The sequence below is a fragment of the Cetorhinus maximus genome, chromosome 22 (genome assembly GCF_964194155.1).
Source record: "Cetorhinus maximus chromosome 22, sCetMax3.hap1.1, whole genome shotgun sequence".
NCBI classification, from domain to species: Eukaryota; Metazoa; Chordata; class Chondrichthyes; order Lamniformes; family Cetorhinidae; genus Cetorhinus; species Cetorhinus maximus.
In genome coordinates, this window is record NC_135900.1 from 69,035,921 (window position 1) to 69,056,020 (window position 20,100).

The window sequence follows — 20,100 nt, forward strand, 5'->3', positions numbered from 1 at the left end:
CACCACCTTCTTGAGGGCAACTAAGGATAGGCAATAAATGCTGACCTAGCCAGCGATGCCCACCTCCCATGAATGAATATTTTTTTAAAAATCTATACATCAGATCTTGGACTACCCGTAAACATCAGCATTGTAGATCTACTATTCCACACTCCACTATTCCATCCTCTCCCATAACCCATTCTGTATCCCCTGCAAATTTCAATTCATCCAAACTCTATGCCCTTATTATTCTGATTTGCAGCAAGTCCCAGCCATCCAAACCTCTGCGCTCACCAATCTACATCATCCGGCAATGCTTCAATTTTAACATGATCATTCTTGTGTTCAAACATGGCCTCACTATCTCTGTATGCTTCTCCAGCAACAATTTATATTCATATAGCACAGTTAGTGGTAAAACACCCTAGGCACCTAACAAAAGTGATATCAATAAAAATTAACATTCTTATCTCTGAACCACATGGGATGTCAGGATGGATGACCACAAGCCTGGTCACAGGGATAGGTTCTAAGTGTAGCATAATGGGTTAATAGTTATGGTAGTGAGATAGTGATGTGTATGATGATGTAACAGTGATATCAGCAGTCATGTGCTAGAGGTTCTGTACAGCAGATGGAATAGTCTGTACACAGAGATGTGCTTACCTATTAGCTTATCATGTATATAGTGTAATTAAAATAATTTTGAAGAAACCTTCCAGAGTCAGACCTAAGTCACTCATGAGTAGATTTTGTCCGAAACCTACAAAAATCTAACAGGACTAGACAGCGTAGATGCAGGAAGGATGTTCCCGATGGTGGAGGAGTCCAGAACCAGGGGTCACAGTCTGAGGATACGGGGTAGACCATTTAGGGCTGAGATGAGGAGAAATTTCTTCACCCAGAGTGGTGAGCCTGTGGAATTTGCTACCATAGAAAGTAGTTGAGGCCAAAACATTGTATGTTTTTAAGAAGGAGTTAGATATAGTTCTTGGGGCGAAAGGGATCAAGGGTATGGGGAGAAAGCGGGAGCAGGCTATTTAGTTGGATGATCAGCCAAGGTCATGATGAATGGCAGTGCAGGCTCGAAGGGCCGAATGGCCTACTACTGCTCCTATTTTTTATATTTCTATGTTTCTATGAGTAGAGGGAAACCTTCCCAGTATAGATTAGGTTCCAAAGTAACCCACAAAACACTAAGAAACATTGTGAGCAAGAGAGCGAGGGAGAGCGAGAAATAGAAAGCTTTAGGGAGGGAATTCCAGAGCTCAATGCCTAGGCACCTGAATGCACAGGGGTCAATGACAGAGTGATTAAAATCAGGGATGCGCAAGGGGCCAGGATTGAAAGAGTGCAGAGATCTAGGAGGCCTGTGGGACTGGAGGAGGCTAGAGAGATTGGGAGGGGCGAGGCCATGGAGAGATTTGAAATGAAGGATGAGCATTTTAGAATTGAGGTAATGTCACCAGAAGTCAGTGAAGTTCAGTAATGGACAGAGGTGATGGTGAATAAAATTTGGAATGAGTTAAGACACAGGGAGCAAAATTTTGGATGAGCACAAGTTTTTGCGGGGGGTGGGGTTGAAGATGGGAGGCCGATCAGGAGAGCATTGGGATAGTCAAGTCCAGAGAGGCAGCAGGAGGTGAGTCCCATGGACAAGGGGGAGCACTGCAGGAGATGGGACAGAATCGAGATAAAGGTATAAGTTCAGAGCTCGAACAGTGGGGAATGTTTTGGGGAATTTGGTCTGACGGGCTTAGGAAATAGGGAAGTGGCAGAGGTAGCAGAATGCTGTTTATGCCAAAAAAGGCCCATGAGCTCCTCACACTTATAGTTGGAGGTGAGAGTGGAGGAGGCACAGGAGGGTGGTTTAAGAAGACAGTTAGTGGCAAAGAGAAGCTGTGGATTATTTTTGCATTGCTGGATGCTATTCGAATTGTGAGCAGTTTTAGTGATAGAGAACCTAACCTGATAATAGTTTAAGTGATCCAGCCAGATATGACGATGGGTTGCTAAACCATCTGTCTGCCCAAAGCTGTTCAAAGCTACTTCCCTTGGATTTAAGGAAACAGAGATGAGGGATGTATTGATGTATTGGGGAAACAATTAAGATGAGAGAGGCTGTGATTTCCCAAACCAGTAGCTGCAGAAGTGTCACAATGAATTGTAGGTCAAGAGCCAGTTGGTCAGGAATTTGAAAGTGCAGCGGGAATTGACTTGAGGGAGAGTTTTTTTCCAGGCATGGATACAGAAAGAAGTGGGGTTAGGCCGAGGGAAGGGAATATGAGTAGAGAGAGAGATGCAAGGAAAGAGTCAGAGATTGCTTTACAATCCAGCCCTGTAACCCTCCTCCAATGCTGCATTCCTCTAACGCTGACCTCTTGCACATTGACTAATTCCTTCCCCCCTCCATTGGTGGGTGTACCTTCATCCATCTATATTGTGAGTTCCACAATTATCCCTTCCTGTACAATGCATTTTAAAGCCTACCTCTTTGATCAAGCTTTTGGTCGCCAGTCCTAATGTATCCTTCTTTGGCTCTCTGTTAATCTTTGTCTGCTTATTGGAGACTGTAAGGCACCTTAAGAGTTTATACTATGTTAAACGTGCTATATAAACACACATCATTGTTGCACTGGGCAATATACAAAAGGTATATACAAATATATACACACTCATACTGATATACTAAAGGTGGCATTAGAGTACAAAACCCTGGGAGCTGTGCTGAATCTATATAAAACACCAGTTCAGCCTTAGCTGGGGTATTGTGTCCAATTTTGGGCACCACAGTTTCGGAAGAAAGTGAAGGCTTTGAAAGAGATTTTACTGGAATAGTTCCAGGGTTGAGGGATTTTAGCCACATTAGACTGAGGAAACTGCAGTTGTTCTCTTTAGAGCAGGGAAGGACAAGAGGAGATTTGATAAAGAGGCTTAAAATCCTGAAAGGCTTTAGACAGATTAAATAAAGAGAAACTGTTTAAAATGACTGAAAGGTTAATAAACAGAGGGCAAACTTTGAAGGTGGTTAGCAAAAGAAGCAGACATGACAAAAACTTTTTTCATAAACCATATGTAGTAAGGATTTGGGATTCATTGTTTCCGCTAATTTATCAGGCAAATTCAATAATCGACTTCAAAAGGGAATTGGATAAATAGTTGAAGGAGAAGGTCAAACAACATAATGATTTTAAAATTCTCAACTTTGTTTTTAAATTCCTCTGTGGCCTTGCCCCTCCCTATATCCGTAATCACCTCTAGCCCGACAACCATCTGAGATATCTGCACACCTCTAATTTTGGCCTCTTGTGCATTGCCAATTATAATCGCTCCACCATCGGTGGCTGCGTCTCCAGTTGCCTAGGGCCCAAGCTCTGGAATTCAATCACTACACCTCTCCGCCTCTCTTTTTCGTTTTCCTCCTTTAAAACACTTCTTAAAGCATAGCTGTTTGACCAAGCTTTTGGTCATCTGACCTGATATCTCTTTATGCTGTTTGGTGGCATACCTTGTTTAGTAATGTTCCTGTGAAGTAGCCTGTAGGGTGACTAACTGTCCCAGATTTTCCTGTTGAGCCCGGAGTTTGGCTTGATGCCCATGTCCCAGGCTGGGCTTCCTGGGATGCCCATGTCCCAGGTTTCTCCAGGCAGCAACTGAGCGGGCTGCTCAAGGCCCCCTGTTGCAATGTACTGCCCGATCATCGTTGGTGTCTGCCCATGTGTAGCAGCACAGTGCATATTTGCAATCCAGAGTTGATGGTGGGCATGCACAGACACAGCCACGAGGGAGCAACACAGCACTAGCGGCTGACATCACTCTTCTTCCCCCGGCTTTGACGGGTGGATGGCTGGGGGAGCCTGGGGCAGGAGGAGCGGGGGTGCAGAGTCTGGGTAGTTTCGTTGAGTCCGGGGGCGGGGAGGGGGGCGTGGTCCAGTAGGCTCCGGCGGCAGAGAGGTCATCGGGGCCAACGACAGTGTCATTCCAGCCCAACTTGGGGCAGTGGAGTTGGTGGGTGGGGGTGGGATGTGCTGGTGGGGGATATCTTCTGAAGTCTGTTCAGTGGTGACAGCCCCTCTCAGGCCCAAGTCAGGTGGAATCAGGTGAGGCACAGACTCAGGGGAGGTGCACGGCAGGCCTGAGTGGGGAGAGGAGGGATGGGGTCAAGAAAGGCCCAAAAAAGAAAGGAAGGGTCTGTCAAGCCTAAGGAGGAGCGGAGGGGTCTGGCAAGGGGGTGTGTTGGGGAGGCCCAGGAAGAAGGCAGAGATCGGGTAAGGCCTGAGGAGGGGAGGCAATCTGAGGAGGGGAAGGGGGCAGTGAGCAGAGTCCAGGGAGGGGGAAGGGGGTCCAAGCAGGTCACTCCCTAGCCCCATCCACACCCACTCCCTCTCCTCCAGTCTCCTCAGTAGTCCCACGCACCCCCACTGTTCCTCTGACAAAATATCCCTTATTCATTACCCCCAGCGTTAGTCACTCTATATGGACCTTTCCATGAAGTTAATGGCACAATATAAATTGTTGTTGCTGGGGAAATAAAAAAATGCAAGATTATGGGGAAAGAGCGGGGCAGATGCACTGCCGTTCGAAAGAGCTGGCACAGGTGAAATAGACTGAATGGTCTCTCTGTGAGCTGTACTAGTCTATGATTCTGTGTATTGAGCACTGATGACTAATCCCTACCCATTGGAGATCAGACCCTTGGAATGAATAGAACCCAACCAGCCAATCTTCCAAGAAGGGTTGCCTGTGGGATTGTGACTTTATTTTTGGACTGTTATCCTAAAGTGACACCCCCGCCACCCACCCCATTTTTTACACCACTAGCTGCGTAAAGTAGGTAGGTTTAAAGGTCCAGCTACTTCAAAAAGCCAGGGAGGAGGTAAGTAAGTGCATAAGCTAAGTGGGTAGGAAGGGGCGACGGGGAGAGGTTGGATGGTGGGTGGGGAGAGGGTAGGATGAGTTGGGGGCAGGTCGGGAGGGTAGTTGGGCGTGTGGGTGGGGTAGTCAGGGGGTCCAGTGGAGGGTCAGGGGGTTGGGGAGGTCAGTACCATCATTACCCAGGAGTTAGAAGTGGTTTTAATCCTTCTAACATTTCCTGGGTAACTATTCTGCTAAGAAAGTCGGAATCATCTGAAGTCTCCCATTACCCAGTGCAGGGTAATTGCCCATCGTAAGTTTGAATTTCCTGGGCAATATCCATGCGGTCCTTGCATGGGGACTTCCAGCAGGTCCCCCAGTATATCTTCTGGGGTATCTCCGAACTATGACCCTCCAGAGATCGGAAGCCCTGTCCCATAATGTCAGAAGCCAACAGTAAGGCAGCCGTAGCAACAGTGCAGGTCCGTGAACTTAAGCTTAGAGAACCGTCATGTACTTTCCAGAGGCTAACCGATGAATATCATGGGTGCAACCTGGCAGAATTTGCCCATCCATCCTGCGGGAGAGAGGTGGTCCACAAGCCACCAAGATCTGTGCCAGGGTGGGGGTGAGGGGCAAGATGCCAAAACAGTTTGAAGGATGAAAAGTGGTCTTTTTCCTGACAGTCCTGTTTGGGTAAAAATAAATTAGGAAGCACAGGGAGGATCATTAAGCCAAGTGCTCAAGCATCATTCACCATTCAGAGTAGGAGACATAAATGAAAGAGAAAAGTCAAAGATTTACAAATCTTTAAAGATGGCAGGTCAAGTTGAGACGGCTTTTAAAAAAGCATGTGGGATTCTTGGCTCTATTAATAGAGGAACAGAGTACTAAAGCAAAGGGAGTTTTTCTAAACATTTATTCAAAAAACTGATCAAGCCTCAGCTGGAGTATTGAACCATACACTATTCAAAGTGTGTCAAGGTCATGCTGAGGGTGCAGAGGAGATTTATTAAAATGGTACCAGGGATGAGGAACTTCAGTGATGTGAGTCAAGAAGTTGGGATTGTTCTTAAGAATGGGAAAAGTTCAGGGGAATTTAATATAGGTGTTTAAAAGGGGCTTTGATAGACTAGATAGAAAGAAATGTTTTCCAAAGGCAGAAGGGTCAGTAACCAAAGGATACAGATTTAAGATACATAATTGGCAAATGGTTCAAAGATGAAAAGATGATCATGTTTTACACGTAGTCAGTTGTAATGATCTTGAATGCATCGCCTGAATGAGTGGTGGATGCAGATGCAATAGCAACTTTCAAAAGTGAATGGGATACAAACCTGGAAAGATTTGCAGAGCTACTAGCAAACAGCAAGAGAGCAGGGCTATAATTGCATAGCTCTTTGAAGTAGCTGGCATTCAGCGAGGGGCTGAATGGCCTCTTTTGGAGCTGTACTATTCTATAAACAATAGGCTAGACAACAGTCTTGAAATTGTTAATTCAAGACACTAGTGGGACTCATAAGGAGACCCATGACGTCAGAGTTATGTCTTTCCTTTGCTGTGTGCCTGGTCTCCGTTGTATGGTTGTATGGGGCCTAGCCAAGACCTTAAGGAAGGTGGATGAACACCTGTTTACCTTTTGGCTCCAAGATGTAAGAGGGCAGATGTTTTCATGTGGAACAGATCAAGCAACACAACATAATGAAAGGCAATTGTGAGTTCAACCTGAAATTCTGGGGTCAGCGCATTTGGCAGTGGAATTCAGTGAGGTAGGGGCACTTAGAGAGGCAGCTTATTGAAGGACAAAAGAACAGGGTAAGGATGAAGATGAAATGGCGATTGCACAGCAACAAGGTGCTTACAGCTTCAAGACTTTGGGAGTTATGACCCATTCAAGAGCTCACTAGAGAAGACAGGCTATCCCATAGGTTCCTAACTGATTGAGAAGTCACTGATGTTCCAACAGGCAAGCAAACACTAGGAAGAAGGCTGTGCTTCCAAATTACCAAAATGGCAAAAGAAAATCAAAACAACTAATGGATTGTTACTTTTATCTTGAGTGAGCTAGAATACAAAGGAGAGGAAGCTCTGCTTCAGTTGTACAGAACATTGGTCAGACCCCACATGGAGCACTGTGTTTGGGAACCACACCTCAAGGAAGTCATGCTGGCCTGGGAGAGGGTACAGTGTAAATTCACGAGAATGATCACAGGGCTTAAAGGGTTAAATTATGAGGACAAGTTGCCTAAACCGAGCTTGTAACAATTCTCAAATCGAGTTTGGAAGAATGAATGGTTATCAAATCAAGGTATCCAAAATAATAAGCCGATTCGAGAGAGTAGATGCAATAAACTATTTCCTCTGGTGGGGGTGGAGTGGTGGGGCGGGGGGGGGGGGGGGGGGTGGGGGGGGGGCTCCAGTTGCAAACAACATAATCTTAAAATTGGAGCAAGGCCCAGGACTGAAAGCAGGAAACACTTTTTCCACACAAAGCACAGTAGAATCTGGAACTCACTCCCCCAAATGGATTTGAGTGCTGGGCTAATTGAATTTTTTAAAGTCTGAGAATGATAGATTTTTGTTAGGCTAGGATACCAAGGAATATTGAGAAAAGCAGGATAAATGAAGTTGACGTACAGATCAGCCTTGATCAAACTGAATGGTAATACAGGCCCAGAGGGCTCATTGTCCTCCCCCGTTCCTCTGCTTCCAATCTCGGCTGTGAGGATCCACTAGGAATTGAATGGCAGGTACTCTGCTTTATAATTTAAGATTTTAGAAACAGAAGTAGGTCGTTGAATCCCTCGAGCTTTGTTCTGCCATTTAATAAGATCATTGACCTAACCTCATATGCTCTGCTGTCACTTTCTACTGATTCCATACACACACTGGCATTCAGTAATCAGCACAATTTACCATGGGGCTTGCTAAACAGATACATCAAATCCTACAGTTCCTCTGAAACAGCTGTAGAAACTCCCTCTGCCCAAACCATTCCACCCCACCCCCCCCCTCCCCCTCAACCCCCCACTGCCCCACTTTCTGGCTATCCACCCTCCCCTGCTGCCACTATGGCCAGAAATTTCCCCCATCGGGGAAGAGGGTTGTACGGGGTGGGTGGGGGTGGGCGCGAACCCGATCAGCACCCCCAATTGGGTCCGTGCGGCCATTTTACGTGGGCGGGCCAATTAAGGCCCGCCCAGCGTGACGCACACCCGGAAGCGCTGAGTGCTCCCTGTGCGGGCAGGGGAGGGGTTCCGAGTGGTTCCCTGCACTCCTTCACACATGCGAGCGAAAGAGCACTGAGATCTCCCTGAGGCACGGAGGTGCGTCAGGGAGATTTGTTTAGGTTACGGAAATTTGAATAAAGATGGGAAAAAAATTTAAGGACATGTCCCCTCATGTGAAACTGTCACATGATCTGGGACATGTCCATTATTTATTTCCAAAATTTTTATTTAAATAATAAACTATTCATGAAACCTCATCCTGCCCGTGGATGAGGTTTCATGAAAAGTGTGAAGGCCGCATGGGCTCTCCGCCTGCCCCCCGCCAACCTTAAGGTTGGACAGGCAGCTCCATTAATTACTTGTTAACAGGCCATAATAGGCCTTTGACAGCTCAGTGGGCATGCAGCCAACTCGGTTGCGCACCCACCGAACTGAATATCTGAATGACGTGCGGTGAGGTCAGGATGCCTGCCTGACATCACCGCACGACCACCCCCCGGCTCGCCGACAGGAAAACGCTGCCCTGTGAATCTTTCACCAAACACTACTTTGTGCACCGTCTAATGTGGAAGGGTGATGACAAGGTTCGGATAATCTCTCCACCACCCTGAACAGATTGAGCTACATACATTACTCAGAAGAAGCACTAGGTTACCACCAGCCTACGTGCTAATGATCCATGTCACACAGTGCAACAATAACTCATCAGGCAGTCCTTACCTGGGCATGTACAGCACCCGCTCCGCCACCACAAACCCCACTCGGAAAAACAGGTTGCTGGCAGGAACGAATGGGAAGACAAGGAACAGCAAGCCCACTAAAACCTCTCTGTGTTTCAGTCCCTGTGGGGGGTGGAGGGAAAGGAGGGGAGAAAATTGTCAATTCATTGTCAAATTTATCAAAGTGTGTGTAAAAATAAAGAAAGATGCAGCCCATCAATTTATTCGCACACTCAATCAAATAGTCTTCTTTGTAAACCAGTCACCTCATCACAATGAAATATGTTTATTACTTGTTCTGGTGGGGGAATCCAGATCAAGGTTGGGGCCTCGGTTAACTCGCTCACCTGAATGATGGCAGCCCAGGCAGTGCAGCACTCCCTCAGTCCTGCACGCAGCTTAAATTATGTGGTCAAATCTGTAGAGTGGAGCTTAACTCATAGCCTATGATCCTGTGCTCCCACTGAGCCAATGTTGGCAAAGCTAACAAAGCTTGGGTTCTGTTTGGTTGATCCACATTGGGCAATGACCCAAACCTATTAGATCCCTCCCTTTGAAGACAAGGCCCTCAACTATGTTTCAGAGCTGGACAACCCAGGGCAATGCCACCAAAATAGCTTGGCCTCCAAAGGCTTCTTTTCCTCCCTGGCTTTACCAACAGCCATAATTGTACTAATGTGTTCCCCTGTGAGGAATGCATAAACTGTACAATGATTTCACATCATGACCGCATTCTTTTTACCCGAGTAACAAATAGAATTAGAATGTAAATCAAGGAAATTTAGAAAAAGTACTGGAGGATGAACTGTACCTCGGCAAGGAGTCAACATCTCCAAGTGAGGACAGAATAGTGGATAGGGGGAAAAAATTAAAAACCGTAACTGCTTTTATTGAATTAAACATGAACATAGGGCTGAACATGTGGATTACCAGTCAGTAACAGCCATTATACCTACCCATAACTGTTTCCAAAATGCACACCTATCATTGAGGCCTTTGACTTCAGCCAGAAAAAAAACATAACTTTAATTGAAGCTTTGTTCTGGTGAAGCCAAGGAGTTAAGAGCATTTAGTTCATGCAGAGATTATCCTGTTGTAGTGCACACAGTCAGAAAGCAGAATTACTTTTTGAACTGCATCCATGATTGGTAAAAATCCAAACATACGTCCAAACTAGTTGCCCCAAAACACTACCACTTCCAGAAACGGTCAGGTCATGTCAAAACTCCGGCTGCAATCATGCCGGAGCAATGGCTTTTGGAAAGCAGAACCTTTTTCTCCATAGCAACAGCTAGCAAGATCCTGAAGAATACAGAAGTAACATAACCGTGAAGCGCATCGCATTGTCACAAAAAATCTAACATCTCATTAATTTTCTGTATGAAAGGAAATCTTCTATCCTTTATGGTCTGGACTATATTTGGTTCTACTCCTACCGCTCAAGGTCGAGTCTTAACTACCTTCTGAAATAGCCTAGCAATAACAACAACTATAACTTGTGGAGTGGCTTTAACATAGTGAAACAAGCCAAGGCACTTCAAAGGAACGTTACCAAACATAATTTGACACTGAGCCACTCGAGGAGATATTAGGACTGGTGACCAAAAATTTGATCAAAAATGCAGGTGTTCAGGAGAGTCTCACAGGAGGAAAAGAGGGAGGTAGACACACAGAGAGAATCAGGAAATTAATTCAAGAGCTTAGAGCCTGGACAGCGATTGGAAGGAGTGAGGTGAAGGAGGGATTTGAGCACAATTATGACAATTTTAAACGTGTTTTGTTGCCAAACCAGGAGCCAATGTAGTCAGTGGGCACAGGGGTGATCGACAAACAGGATTTGGTGCAAGTAAGGCACTTTATTGTATCAAACCACGACAGCAATGCAAGGCAGCGGTGCACCATCACATTCTGAGGGCGATGAGGGAAATGCAATATATGCCAACCTTGCCTGCAATGCCACATTCCAAGGTTTTTTTTAAAGTCTGCTGTTTTTAAACATTATTACCAGGTCTCGCTCCAGGATTTCGGTGTTTCAGTTAATTCAATGTTCAGGACACAAGAAAGAAAAGAGGGAAATTGCAACATTTTTGAGGGAATTCTTTTTTTATTCATATCTATTTTTCATATCATGCCAGGAACGGAAAGGCATCAATATAAGATAACCACCAAGCGAACACAGAGAGAGGTTCAGAGAATTTCTTGTTGAGTGTCACAAATGCATAATTATGATATTACAGATTTTAAGAGCAACTATTCTAAAGATACATTACTGTCTTTGAACCTTTACATTGAGTTTAAAGGCCTTCTTCGAAATGGAAGTATGAACAGGCAACGTGGCATCTTTCTATGTTAGTTCAAACCTCATCAAGACTCATTTCTCTAGAGAAGGCGATGAAGTATCATTAAAATGCAAAAGACTCCTCCAGAGATGTCCATTGTATCCTCTAAAAGATGTGAAAAAGCCTTGGCTTTTGAGAGAACAGGAGACAGGAAGGGATTTCAAAGGGCCTCAACATATTTCATTTATTTGCTTGGTGGAACAATCATTCATCAAAATTGACATTGCAGCCATTTCATTCTTGGCTGTGATAAAGACAGGCTACAAAAGCCAGAACCTCCAGGAAGGACTCTGAGAGCTATCATCACAGGGATTTTCTCTCTTCCATCGGGAGTCAAGGAGGAAGGTGTTAAGAAACTAACTGCTTTTCTGCCAAAAGAATTCACAGAACTATGAGGGCCAAGAAATCTACTCTCTCCCCCAAAACCTGCTTGACCTGCTGAGTCCACCTCAAAAAGGCAAACGCTGACTAGTCAACTGCAGAAGCCATCACAGCTACTAAACCTAACCTCAAGACTCAACCCCTTCACTTCAGAAAGGTGTGCAAGCAATGATATCTCAAAGAGTCTGATTTGAAATTAATCTTCAAGTGTCTTTTTATCGTTATCTGCATTTGAATCTTTATATCTGTATTTTAGTCAATAACTTTATCACTTTTACTTAAGTAACTTCCAGCAGTAGTTTTGTAATAAGTTAACCTTTATCTTGATTAAGACCAAGGGGGCTACACACGCGTGGGCACACACACAACAAATTCTTAACTCATGGACCACTTTAAGGAAAAGCCTTTTACATGGTCACACCATTGAGATATGCTGAAGAAGGTAGTTAGGACAAGGGATATCCCTACCAGAAACCAGTGGGGGAATCAGAATTCAGAACAAGAAAGCAGAGAATCACTTGAAATTAAAAATGTACACTGGGCATGGGGAGTGAGATTGCAATCAAGTGGATAGCTGTCTCTCAGAGCAGCCTCCTTCTATGCTGTTAAACTTTAATGATTCTATGTCCAATATCCAGTTGTCCTGTGTACACATTCGAAACCAATAAGAATTGCAATAAGAATTCATCGTCTCAGAGCTCAGTTTCATCAAACAGCAGCAGGAAATGTCTCAAGGTTAAAGATACTTATTTTTGCTGAATATCTATTTTCACCTTAGGCCCCTTCCCAGAATAGTCACCCGCCAGCCACGACTGGGCTCAGAGACAAGCTCCATCAGTCATTTTTATTGTCAATCTGCTTGGCATTATAATCTTCAGGTTCAGTTAAGCCAGACTTGGCAGTTAGCTTGTGGAGACTATGAAATGCTTGTTGTCGCTTCAGCAGGTATAGCTCCCAGTAACCGGCTCTTATTACAGGGAGAAGTGCAAAGCCTTTTGGTGAGCTGCTAGCATTGAAGCTTGAAGATTAGGTTTCAGCTCGAGAGACTCCACACTCTGTTATTGACTTTTGTGAGGTAGCACTGGAAGACTTAAGATGCACTCCATCACAGTCCATCAGAGGTTTTTGCCCGCAATCAATTAAATCAACAGAATTACAGCCTAGGAATGGCTGCACTGCATGATTTATGAATGGACACTGCATTAAACAGAGACACTTTAGTACAGCCTTTACCATAAAGCCATATTTCAAGCATCAGCAGCATTTACTACAGGACAGTTCTGTTTGCCTGTTGATAATGAAAAGATTGCCTTCATTCAGGGAAGATGGTGATGCAGTGGTATTGTCACTGGACTAGTAATCCAGAAAGCCCAGGGCTGGGGACAGGGGTTCAAATCCCACCACAGGACAGTTCGGTTTGCCTGTTGATAATGGAATTGCCTGTTTAATGCAACTGGTGGAATTTGAATTCAATTAAATGAGTTGCAGTAATGGCAACCATGAAACCCATCTGGTTCACGAATGTCCTTTAGGGAAAGAAATTGTCATCCTTATCTGGTCTGGCCTACATGTGACCCACAGCATTGTGCTGACTCTTATCTGCCCTCAGTTCAGGGCAATTAGGGATGGGCAACAAATGTTGGCCCTGCCAGCAATGATCTGTGACAGAGTAAAAAAAAATCCTGGTCCAGTCCATTTGGTGTATATGCCACCCACCCACCATTGGTTCTATCTTGCCCATCCTTCCTGGAAGGTTATTTCCAAAGCATCTTCCCCCATCTTAAAAGGTCATTCAAAACCTACCTCTCTGATGTCACATTCAGTAACTTCTATCCCTCCATCCCTCCGCACCCCTTTCCATTGAGATCTTTCTAATCTTCCTGTAAAAAGCCTGGGAAGGTTTGTTCGCCTGATGGGTGCCGTACACATACTGGATGCTATTTATTCAGCTCCACCTTTTGAAGTTCAACAATGATGAGCAAAAACACAAGGGTCAACAGGGTCATCAGAGACATATACTACAAAGAGATAGGGAGAGGCAGGAGAGAGAGAGAGAGAAACACAAAGGCAAAGGGCAGGATCCTCCTGGTCCCATGGGATAGGCTTGAAGCTGGAATCAAGAGGACTGTCAGAGACAGAAGTGTTGGTTCAGAGGGATTAGTGCTTCCGACCCCAGGCAATCTTCCCAGGGGCAGGTCATCACCTGCAGAACTGCCCGGCAGCAGCGGGTAGCCAATCGACATATTTAAATACCCCTTTGTGAGCTACATGGGCACATGACTAGAATCGTCATGGTGGCGGATGGGACTCCTCAAGGCCCAAGCCTGGCAAGTGTGTCTAGGCAACTTTGATCAGTAGGACACCAGCTGCTGCTGCCATTTATTTAATTAGATTCATTACCTTTTTAGAGGGCGCTTCAAGGTGCCCTTGAGCACTCCCTCTGACAGTGGCAACAACTCTTCCAATGCTGCAAGCCCTCTGATTGGGTCTACAGTCTCAGGAACCTGTTGGAATCCTTTGTTGGTCATCAGACCCTGAGGCAGCTCCTATTATTTTAACAGGAAGATCTCCCAGGCAGGTACCTTGATAGTGGAGTGGAGTCAGGACCTGGAAATGGTCTGAACTCAGACTCATATCCTAACAATGTAAGATTCTACTCAGAGAGAGAGAGAGGATACACTGTGAGAGAAAAAGAGAAAAATAGACAAAAAGAGTTCGACAAAAATAGAGAAAAGGAGAAGCAAATAGAAAGAGAGAAACACTAATAGACACATAGAAATAGAAACAGATGTTATAAAACAAATGAAGAGAGAAAGACAGACAGAATAAATTGCCACTGACCACTGATTACAACATAACCTGTCGGACATTCAGCTTTCACAATCACAATCTATGTTTTTTTGCTATTTAAATCATGTTATGCTTGAGGGGCAGTAATAACCCAGGCCTGCAACTCACACCAATTTCCTGATCTCAGCTTTACTGACAAGAAGACACACAAACCAATGTCTTAACATTTTCCCCAGGGAAAGAGGGAAGGGATGTTACCCTGTGTTATCCTCAATCTAGCTTCCTGGTGTCAGGCATTTCTGTGAAGGCTGGAGAGCTGGTTGCCTGCTCACCTCATCAGCGGAGGATGACGCATTTTCATTTGGCAGAAGGAGGAAGGAAGATTTTATACATATGGGAGCTGACCTTGAAACCAAATTAGCTTATAGCTTGTGATTTGCCAAATGAAGAAAATATAATAACTTCATTGTAAATTAGGGAGGTGAAACTCAGCCAGAGCTCCAGTTTGCTATCCAGCAGTGTCAATAAGGACAGGATTTAGCAAGTGAGTTGCCCATCAACTTTTAAGGTCAAGGCTCACACCAACAATTTGTATTTTTATAGTGCCTTATATAGAAATTAAGATGTTGTTGGACCAGGATTCAATGTAGGTCAGCGACACAGGGATAATGGATGAACTAGACTTGGTGAGAGTTAGGACATAAAGCTCAGCTAAAACTCTGCCACCTGGATAGAATCCTGAAATGGTTACGTCATCACAGAAGGCCATTTGGCTTGTTGCCTCTGCGCCATCACTTTGCTCGAGCAACTCAAACATAGGAGGCCAGTCAGAGAGCACTGGAATAGTCACATCTGGGGGTAACAGAAGCACAGATGAGGGTTTCTGCAGCAGATGGGTTGAGGCAAGGACAATGTTACAGGTCAGAAGCTCAGGGTCAAATCAGACACTGGGGACACTAACAGTCTGGTTCAACCTAATGTACGGATAATAGTCACTTGGAAAAGGGCTTTTGGAACTGTACCTGAGCAAGGAGTCAGTGATTTTGAGAGATGAAGATACTGTCAGAAAAAGTAAAGGATTTACATTTGTTCTTCAACTCAAGTTTGACATCATTCAGAGCTGCACTCAATATTATCTGTCTTCCAATAAATAAGTGGCATTTGCAATCTACAAGAATCCTCAAGTGTGGAATATGGAGATCGATTAGCTCAAGGTTCTTATGAAAACTGCACATTTACATTGTGCCCCAGCAGCTAATGAGAAAGACAGCCAAGGAGAGAATCAGAAAGCCTGCAGAGTATCTATTCCCAATCATTGTTTCCTTGTCCAATTAATGAGAGGCTTTTTACCAAATTACATTTTTCATACAAGCTCATCCCTGACTCCTTTGTAAATGCTTCTCACTTTGCCCTTAGTTGATTATTTAGTCACTAATGAAAAAGTTTTGCAGGGCTTATCTTTCACATGGATTGAAATATAAGGAGGTGAAGTTAGTGATGGCAGCCTTCCATCTCATAAGATGATAGTTTGTGTCATGTTCAACTCTGTGTTAAGCATTGCCTGATGTGGCTCAGGAACCTCGCTCTGGCACGAGCTCTGCTGCATTTGCTGCAGAGGAAGACAGTGAAGGCAGCAGTACAGAAGCTACAGTATTAACAAAGCACCATAAATATCACAGCTACTGCTTTCAAACGTGACATATATGCGTGTGCAATCACACAATTGGTGCTAACAGTCATTACACAATTCAACAACACTGCCATGCTTCTGTTGGTAAAGGCAAGGTGTAGCTGATACTTACAGACAAAAAGTTCTGGTCCTTGGTTTGCTCTACCTCTATAACCTCCTCCTGCCCCATAATCCTTCACAATCCTCCAACTGTCACCTTCCTTCACCTTACCTCTGGCAACTATGTCTTCAGTGGTCTAGACCCCACGCACTGGAATTCCCTTCATACAACTTCTGTCTTTATGTCTCCTCCTTTAAGATGCTCCTTAAAGTCTCACACTTCGATCAACTTTTGGTCACCTGGCTTATGTCTCTTTTTTTGGCTCATGTAAATTATGTTTGATAATGTTCCTGTGAAGCACCTTGGGTCATTTTACTACATTAAGAGTGCTAGAAAAATGTAGGTTATTGTTCTGAGTTACAACACCTCAGCCAGGACAGCAATTTTAGCACTGCCATTGGTCCCTGTGCCCCTGGGTGAAAGAGGGGGTTCAGGAGAGAAGAAATCAGCCAAGGTTCCTGCTGTGTAGTGACTTTAGCTGCAAACTAAATGTGCTGCAGACACCAGGTGTGGACAAATTCAGGCCTGCCCAGCTACAGGTGTCAGTTGTCTGCTCAGTGGTAGCACTTATGTCTGTGAGCCAGAAGGTGGTGGATTCATAATCCCATTCCAGAGACTCAAACATAAAATCTAAGCCTACATCTCGGCGCATTACTGAGGCAATGCTGAACTGCTTGAACTGGATCCTTTCAGGACCAGACATAAAACTGCGGCCTCTCTAGTGGATGTAAAAGATCTGGCACTTTGGGAAGAAACATAGAGGTGTTTTCCTCAGTTTTCTGGTCAATAAATAGACATCAAACAAAACCATTACAAATAGTTTGGTCATTTATCTCATTGCTGTTTGGGGGGCCTTGTGTATAAATTGGCTGTCACGTTTCCCTACATTACAGCACGTGACACTTCAGTAACTACTTCAACGGCTGGGTTGCCCTGAGGTTGTGAATGGTGCTATACAAATGCAAGTACTTTCTTTTAGATTTTCTGTTGACACTGTGTTAAGGCTCCTACTTGAAGAACAGGTAAGTGGGCTGATGGGTAGCTCTCCTCCAAACTCAATGGGAGCCAACTTTTTTTTAATTCATTCACGGGATGTGGGCTTCGCTGGCTGGGCCAGCATTTATTGCCCATCCCTAGTTGCCCTTGACAAGGTGGCGGTGAGCTGCTTTCTCAAACCGCTGCAGAGCATGTGGTGTAGGTACACCCACACTGCTGTTAGGAAGGGGGTTCCAGGATTTTGACCCAGTGACAGTGAAGAAACGGCAATATATTTCCAAGTCAGGATGATAAGTGGCTTAGAAGGGAACTTCTAGGTGGTAGTTTTCCCATATATTTGCTGCCTTTGTCCTTCTAGATCATAGTGGTCATCGGTTTGGAAGGTGATGTCGAAGGAGCCTTGGTGAATTCCTGCAGTGCACCTTGTAGATGGTACACACTGCTGCTACTGTGTGTGTGGGTGGTGGAGGGAATGAATGTTTGTGGATGGTGCCAATCAAGCGGACTGCTTTGTCCTGGATAGTGTCAAGCTTCTTGAGTGTTGTAGGAGCTACACTCGCCCAGGCAAGTGGGGAGTGTTCCATCACACTCCTGACTTGTGCCTTGTAGATGGTGGACAGGCTTTGGGGAGTCAGGAGGTTGGTTACTCATCACAGGATTCCTAGCCTCTGACCTGCTCTTGTAGCCACAGTATTTATATGGCTAGTTCAGTTTCTGGTCAATGGTAGCCCCCAGGATGTTGATAGTGGGGGATTCAGTGATAGTAATGCCATTGAACATCAATGAGTGATGGTTGGATTCTCTCTTGTTGGAGATGGTCATTGCCTGACACTTGTGTGGTGCGAATGTTACTTGCCACTTGTCAACTCAAGCCTGGATATTGTCCAGGTCTTGCTGCATTTGGACATGGACTGCTTCAGTGTCTGAGGAGTCGCGAATGGTGCTGAACATTGTGAAACCATCAGCGAACATCGCCATTTCTGACCTTATGATGAAGGGAGGTCTTGATGAAGCAGCTGAAGATAGTTGGGTCAAGGACATTACCCTGAAGAACTCCTGCACTGATGTACTGGAGCTGAGATGATTGACCTCCAACAACTACAACCATCTTTCTTTGTGCTAGGTATGACTCCAAACAGCGGAGAGTTTTACCCCTGATTCCCATTGACTCCAGTTTTGCTAGGGCTCCTTGATGCCACATTTGGTCAAATACTGCCTTGACTTGAGGCAGTCATTCTCAGCTCACCTCTGGAGTTCAGCTTTTTTGTCCATGTTTGAACCAAGGCTGTAATGAAGTCAGGAGCTGAGTGGCCCTGGCGGAACCCAAACTGGGCGTCAGTGAGCAGGTTATTGCTAAGCAAGTGCCACTTGATAGCACTGTTGATGACCCTTACCATTACTTTACTGATGATGGAGAGTAGACTGATGGGGCGGTAATCGGCCAGGTTGGATTTGACCTGCTTTTTGTGTACAGGACGTACCTGGGCAATTTTCCACATTGCCGGGTAGATGCCAGTGTTGTAGCTGTACTGGAACAGCTTGGCTAGGGGCGTGGCAAGTTCTGGAGCACAGGTCTTCAGTACTATTGCCGGAATATTGTCAGGGCCCATAGCCTTTGCAGTATCCAGTGCCTTCAGCCATTTCTTGATATCACGTGGAGTGAATCGAATTGGCTGAAGACTGGTTTCTGTGATACTGGGGAGCTCTGGAGGAGGCCGAGATGGATCATCCACTCAGCGCTTCTGGCTGAACATTGTAGCAAATGTTTCAGCCTTATCTGTTGCACTGATGTGCTGGGCTCCATCATTGAGGATGGGGATATTTGTGGAACCTCCTCCTCCAGTGAGTTGTTCAATTGTCCACCACCATTCACAACTGGATGTGGCAGGACTGCAGAGCTTAGATCTGATCCGTCGGTTGTGGGGTCGTTTAGCTCTGTCTATCACTTGCTGCTTATGCTGTTTGGCATGCAAGTAGTCCTGTGTTATAGCTTCACAAGGTAGACACCTCATTTTTAGGTATACCTAGTGCTGCTCCTGGCATGCCCTCCTGCACTCTTCATTGAACCAGGGTTGATCCCCTGGCTTGATGGTAATGGTAGAGTGGGGGATATGCCGGGCCATAAGGTTACAGATTGTGTTTGAGTATAATTCTGCTGCTGCTGATGGCCCACAGTGCCTCATGGATGCCCAGCCTTGAGTTGCTAGATCTGTTCAAAATCTATCCCATTTAGCACGATGATAGTGCCACACAACATGATGGAGGGTATCTTCAATGTAAAGCCGGGACTTCGCCTCCATAACCACTGTTCGGTGGTCACTCCTACCAATACTGTCATCTGCGGCAGGCAGGTTGGTGAGGATGAGGTCAAATATGTTTTTCCCTCTTGTTGGTTCCCTCGCCACCTGCCGCAGACCCAGTCTAGCAGCTATGTCCTTTAGGACTCAGCCAGCTCAGTCAGTACTGGTGGTACCGAGCCTCTCTTGGTGGTGGACATTGAAGTCCCCACTCAGAGTACATTCTGCATCCTTGCCAACCTCAGTGCCTCCTCCAAGTGGTGTTTCTTCGACCCTCAGGCTCAATGGATTCTACCGGTACTTCCAAACCAAGGGGAGTTCCTTCTACATGTGCTGCAGACTCCAAAGGGAATGCTTGGTGCATCCTTTCTTGTAGATCTGTTTCCATTTTCCTGAGGTGATCTACATGTCTCTTAACTATCCAACCTTTGACCAATATGTGATAGGAAAGGGTTCCTGTCACTACACTAACTTCACCCTGATAACCATTTGGGCCCACCCCCAAAGTTCTTTGCAAAAACTGTTTCTCAAACAGTGAAGTTTCTTTCACAACTGTGGTAATCGTGTCCGTTTATATGGGCCTCCTGACTTCTCTCTACCCTCCCCCCGAATTCAGCCTTATGAGAGTTTCTTCATCAATAACTCTGCGGGGCAATACCGGTGTTTGTGTGTGGCATAGTTCTGTAGCTGAGTAGGAAACATGATAATCTCAGTGCAATAGA

At 45.2% G+C, this 20,100-nt stretch overlaps 1 protein-coding gene across 2 annotated transcripts in view; it reads right to left on the bottom strand.

Annotated features, from left to right (window-relative positions):
* tmtc1 (transmembrane O-mannosyltransferase targeting cadherins 1) overlaps positions 1-20,100 on the bottom strand; it is a 182,695-nt gene that overhangs the window by 64,420 nt on the left and 98,175 nt on the right. For both annotated transcript variants that reach the window (XM_078568505.1, XM_078568506.1), the window contains one exon: positions 8,787-8,908. In XM_078568505.1, the coding sequence (XP_078424631.1) occupies positions 8,787-8,908 (122 nt within the window). The remainder of the gene's footprint in view (positions 1-8,786; positions 8,909-20,100) is intronic.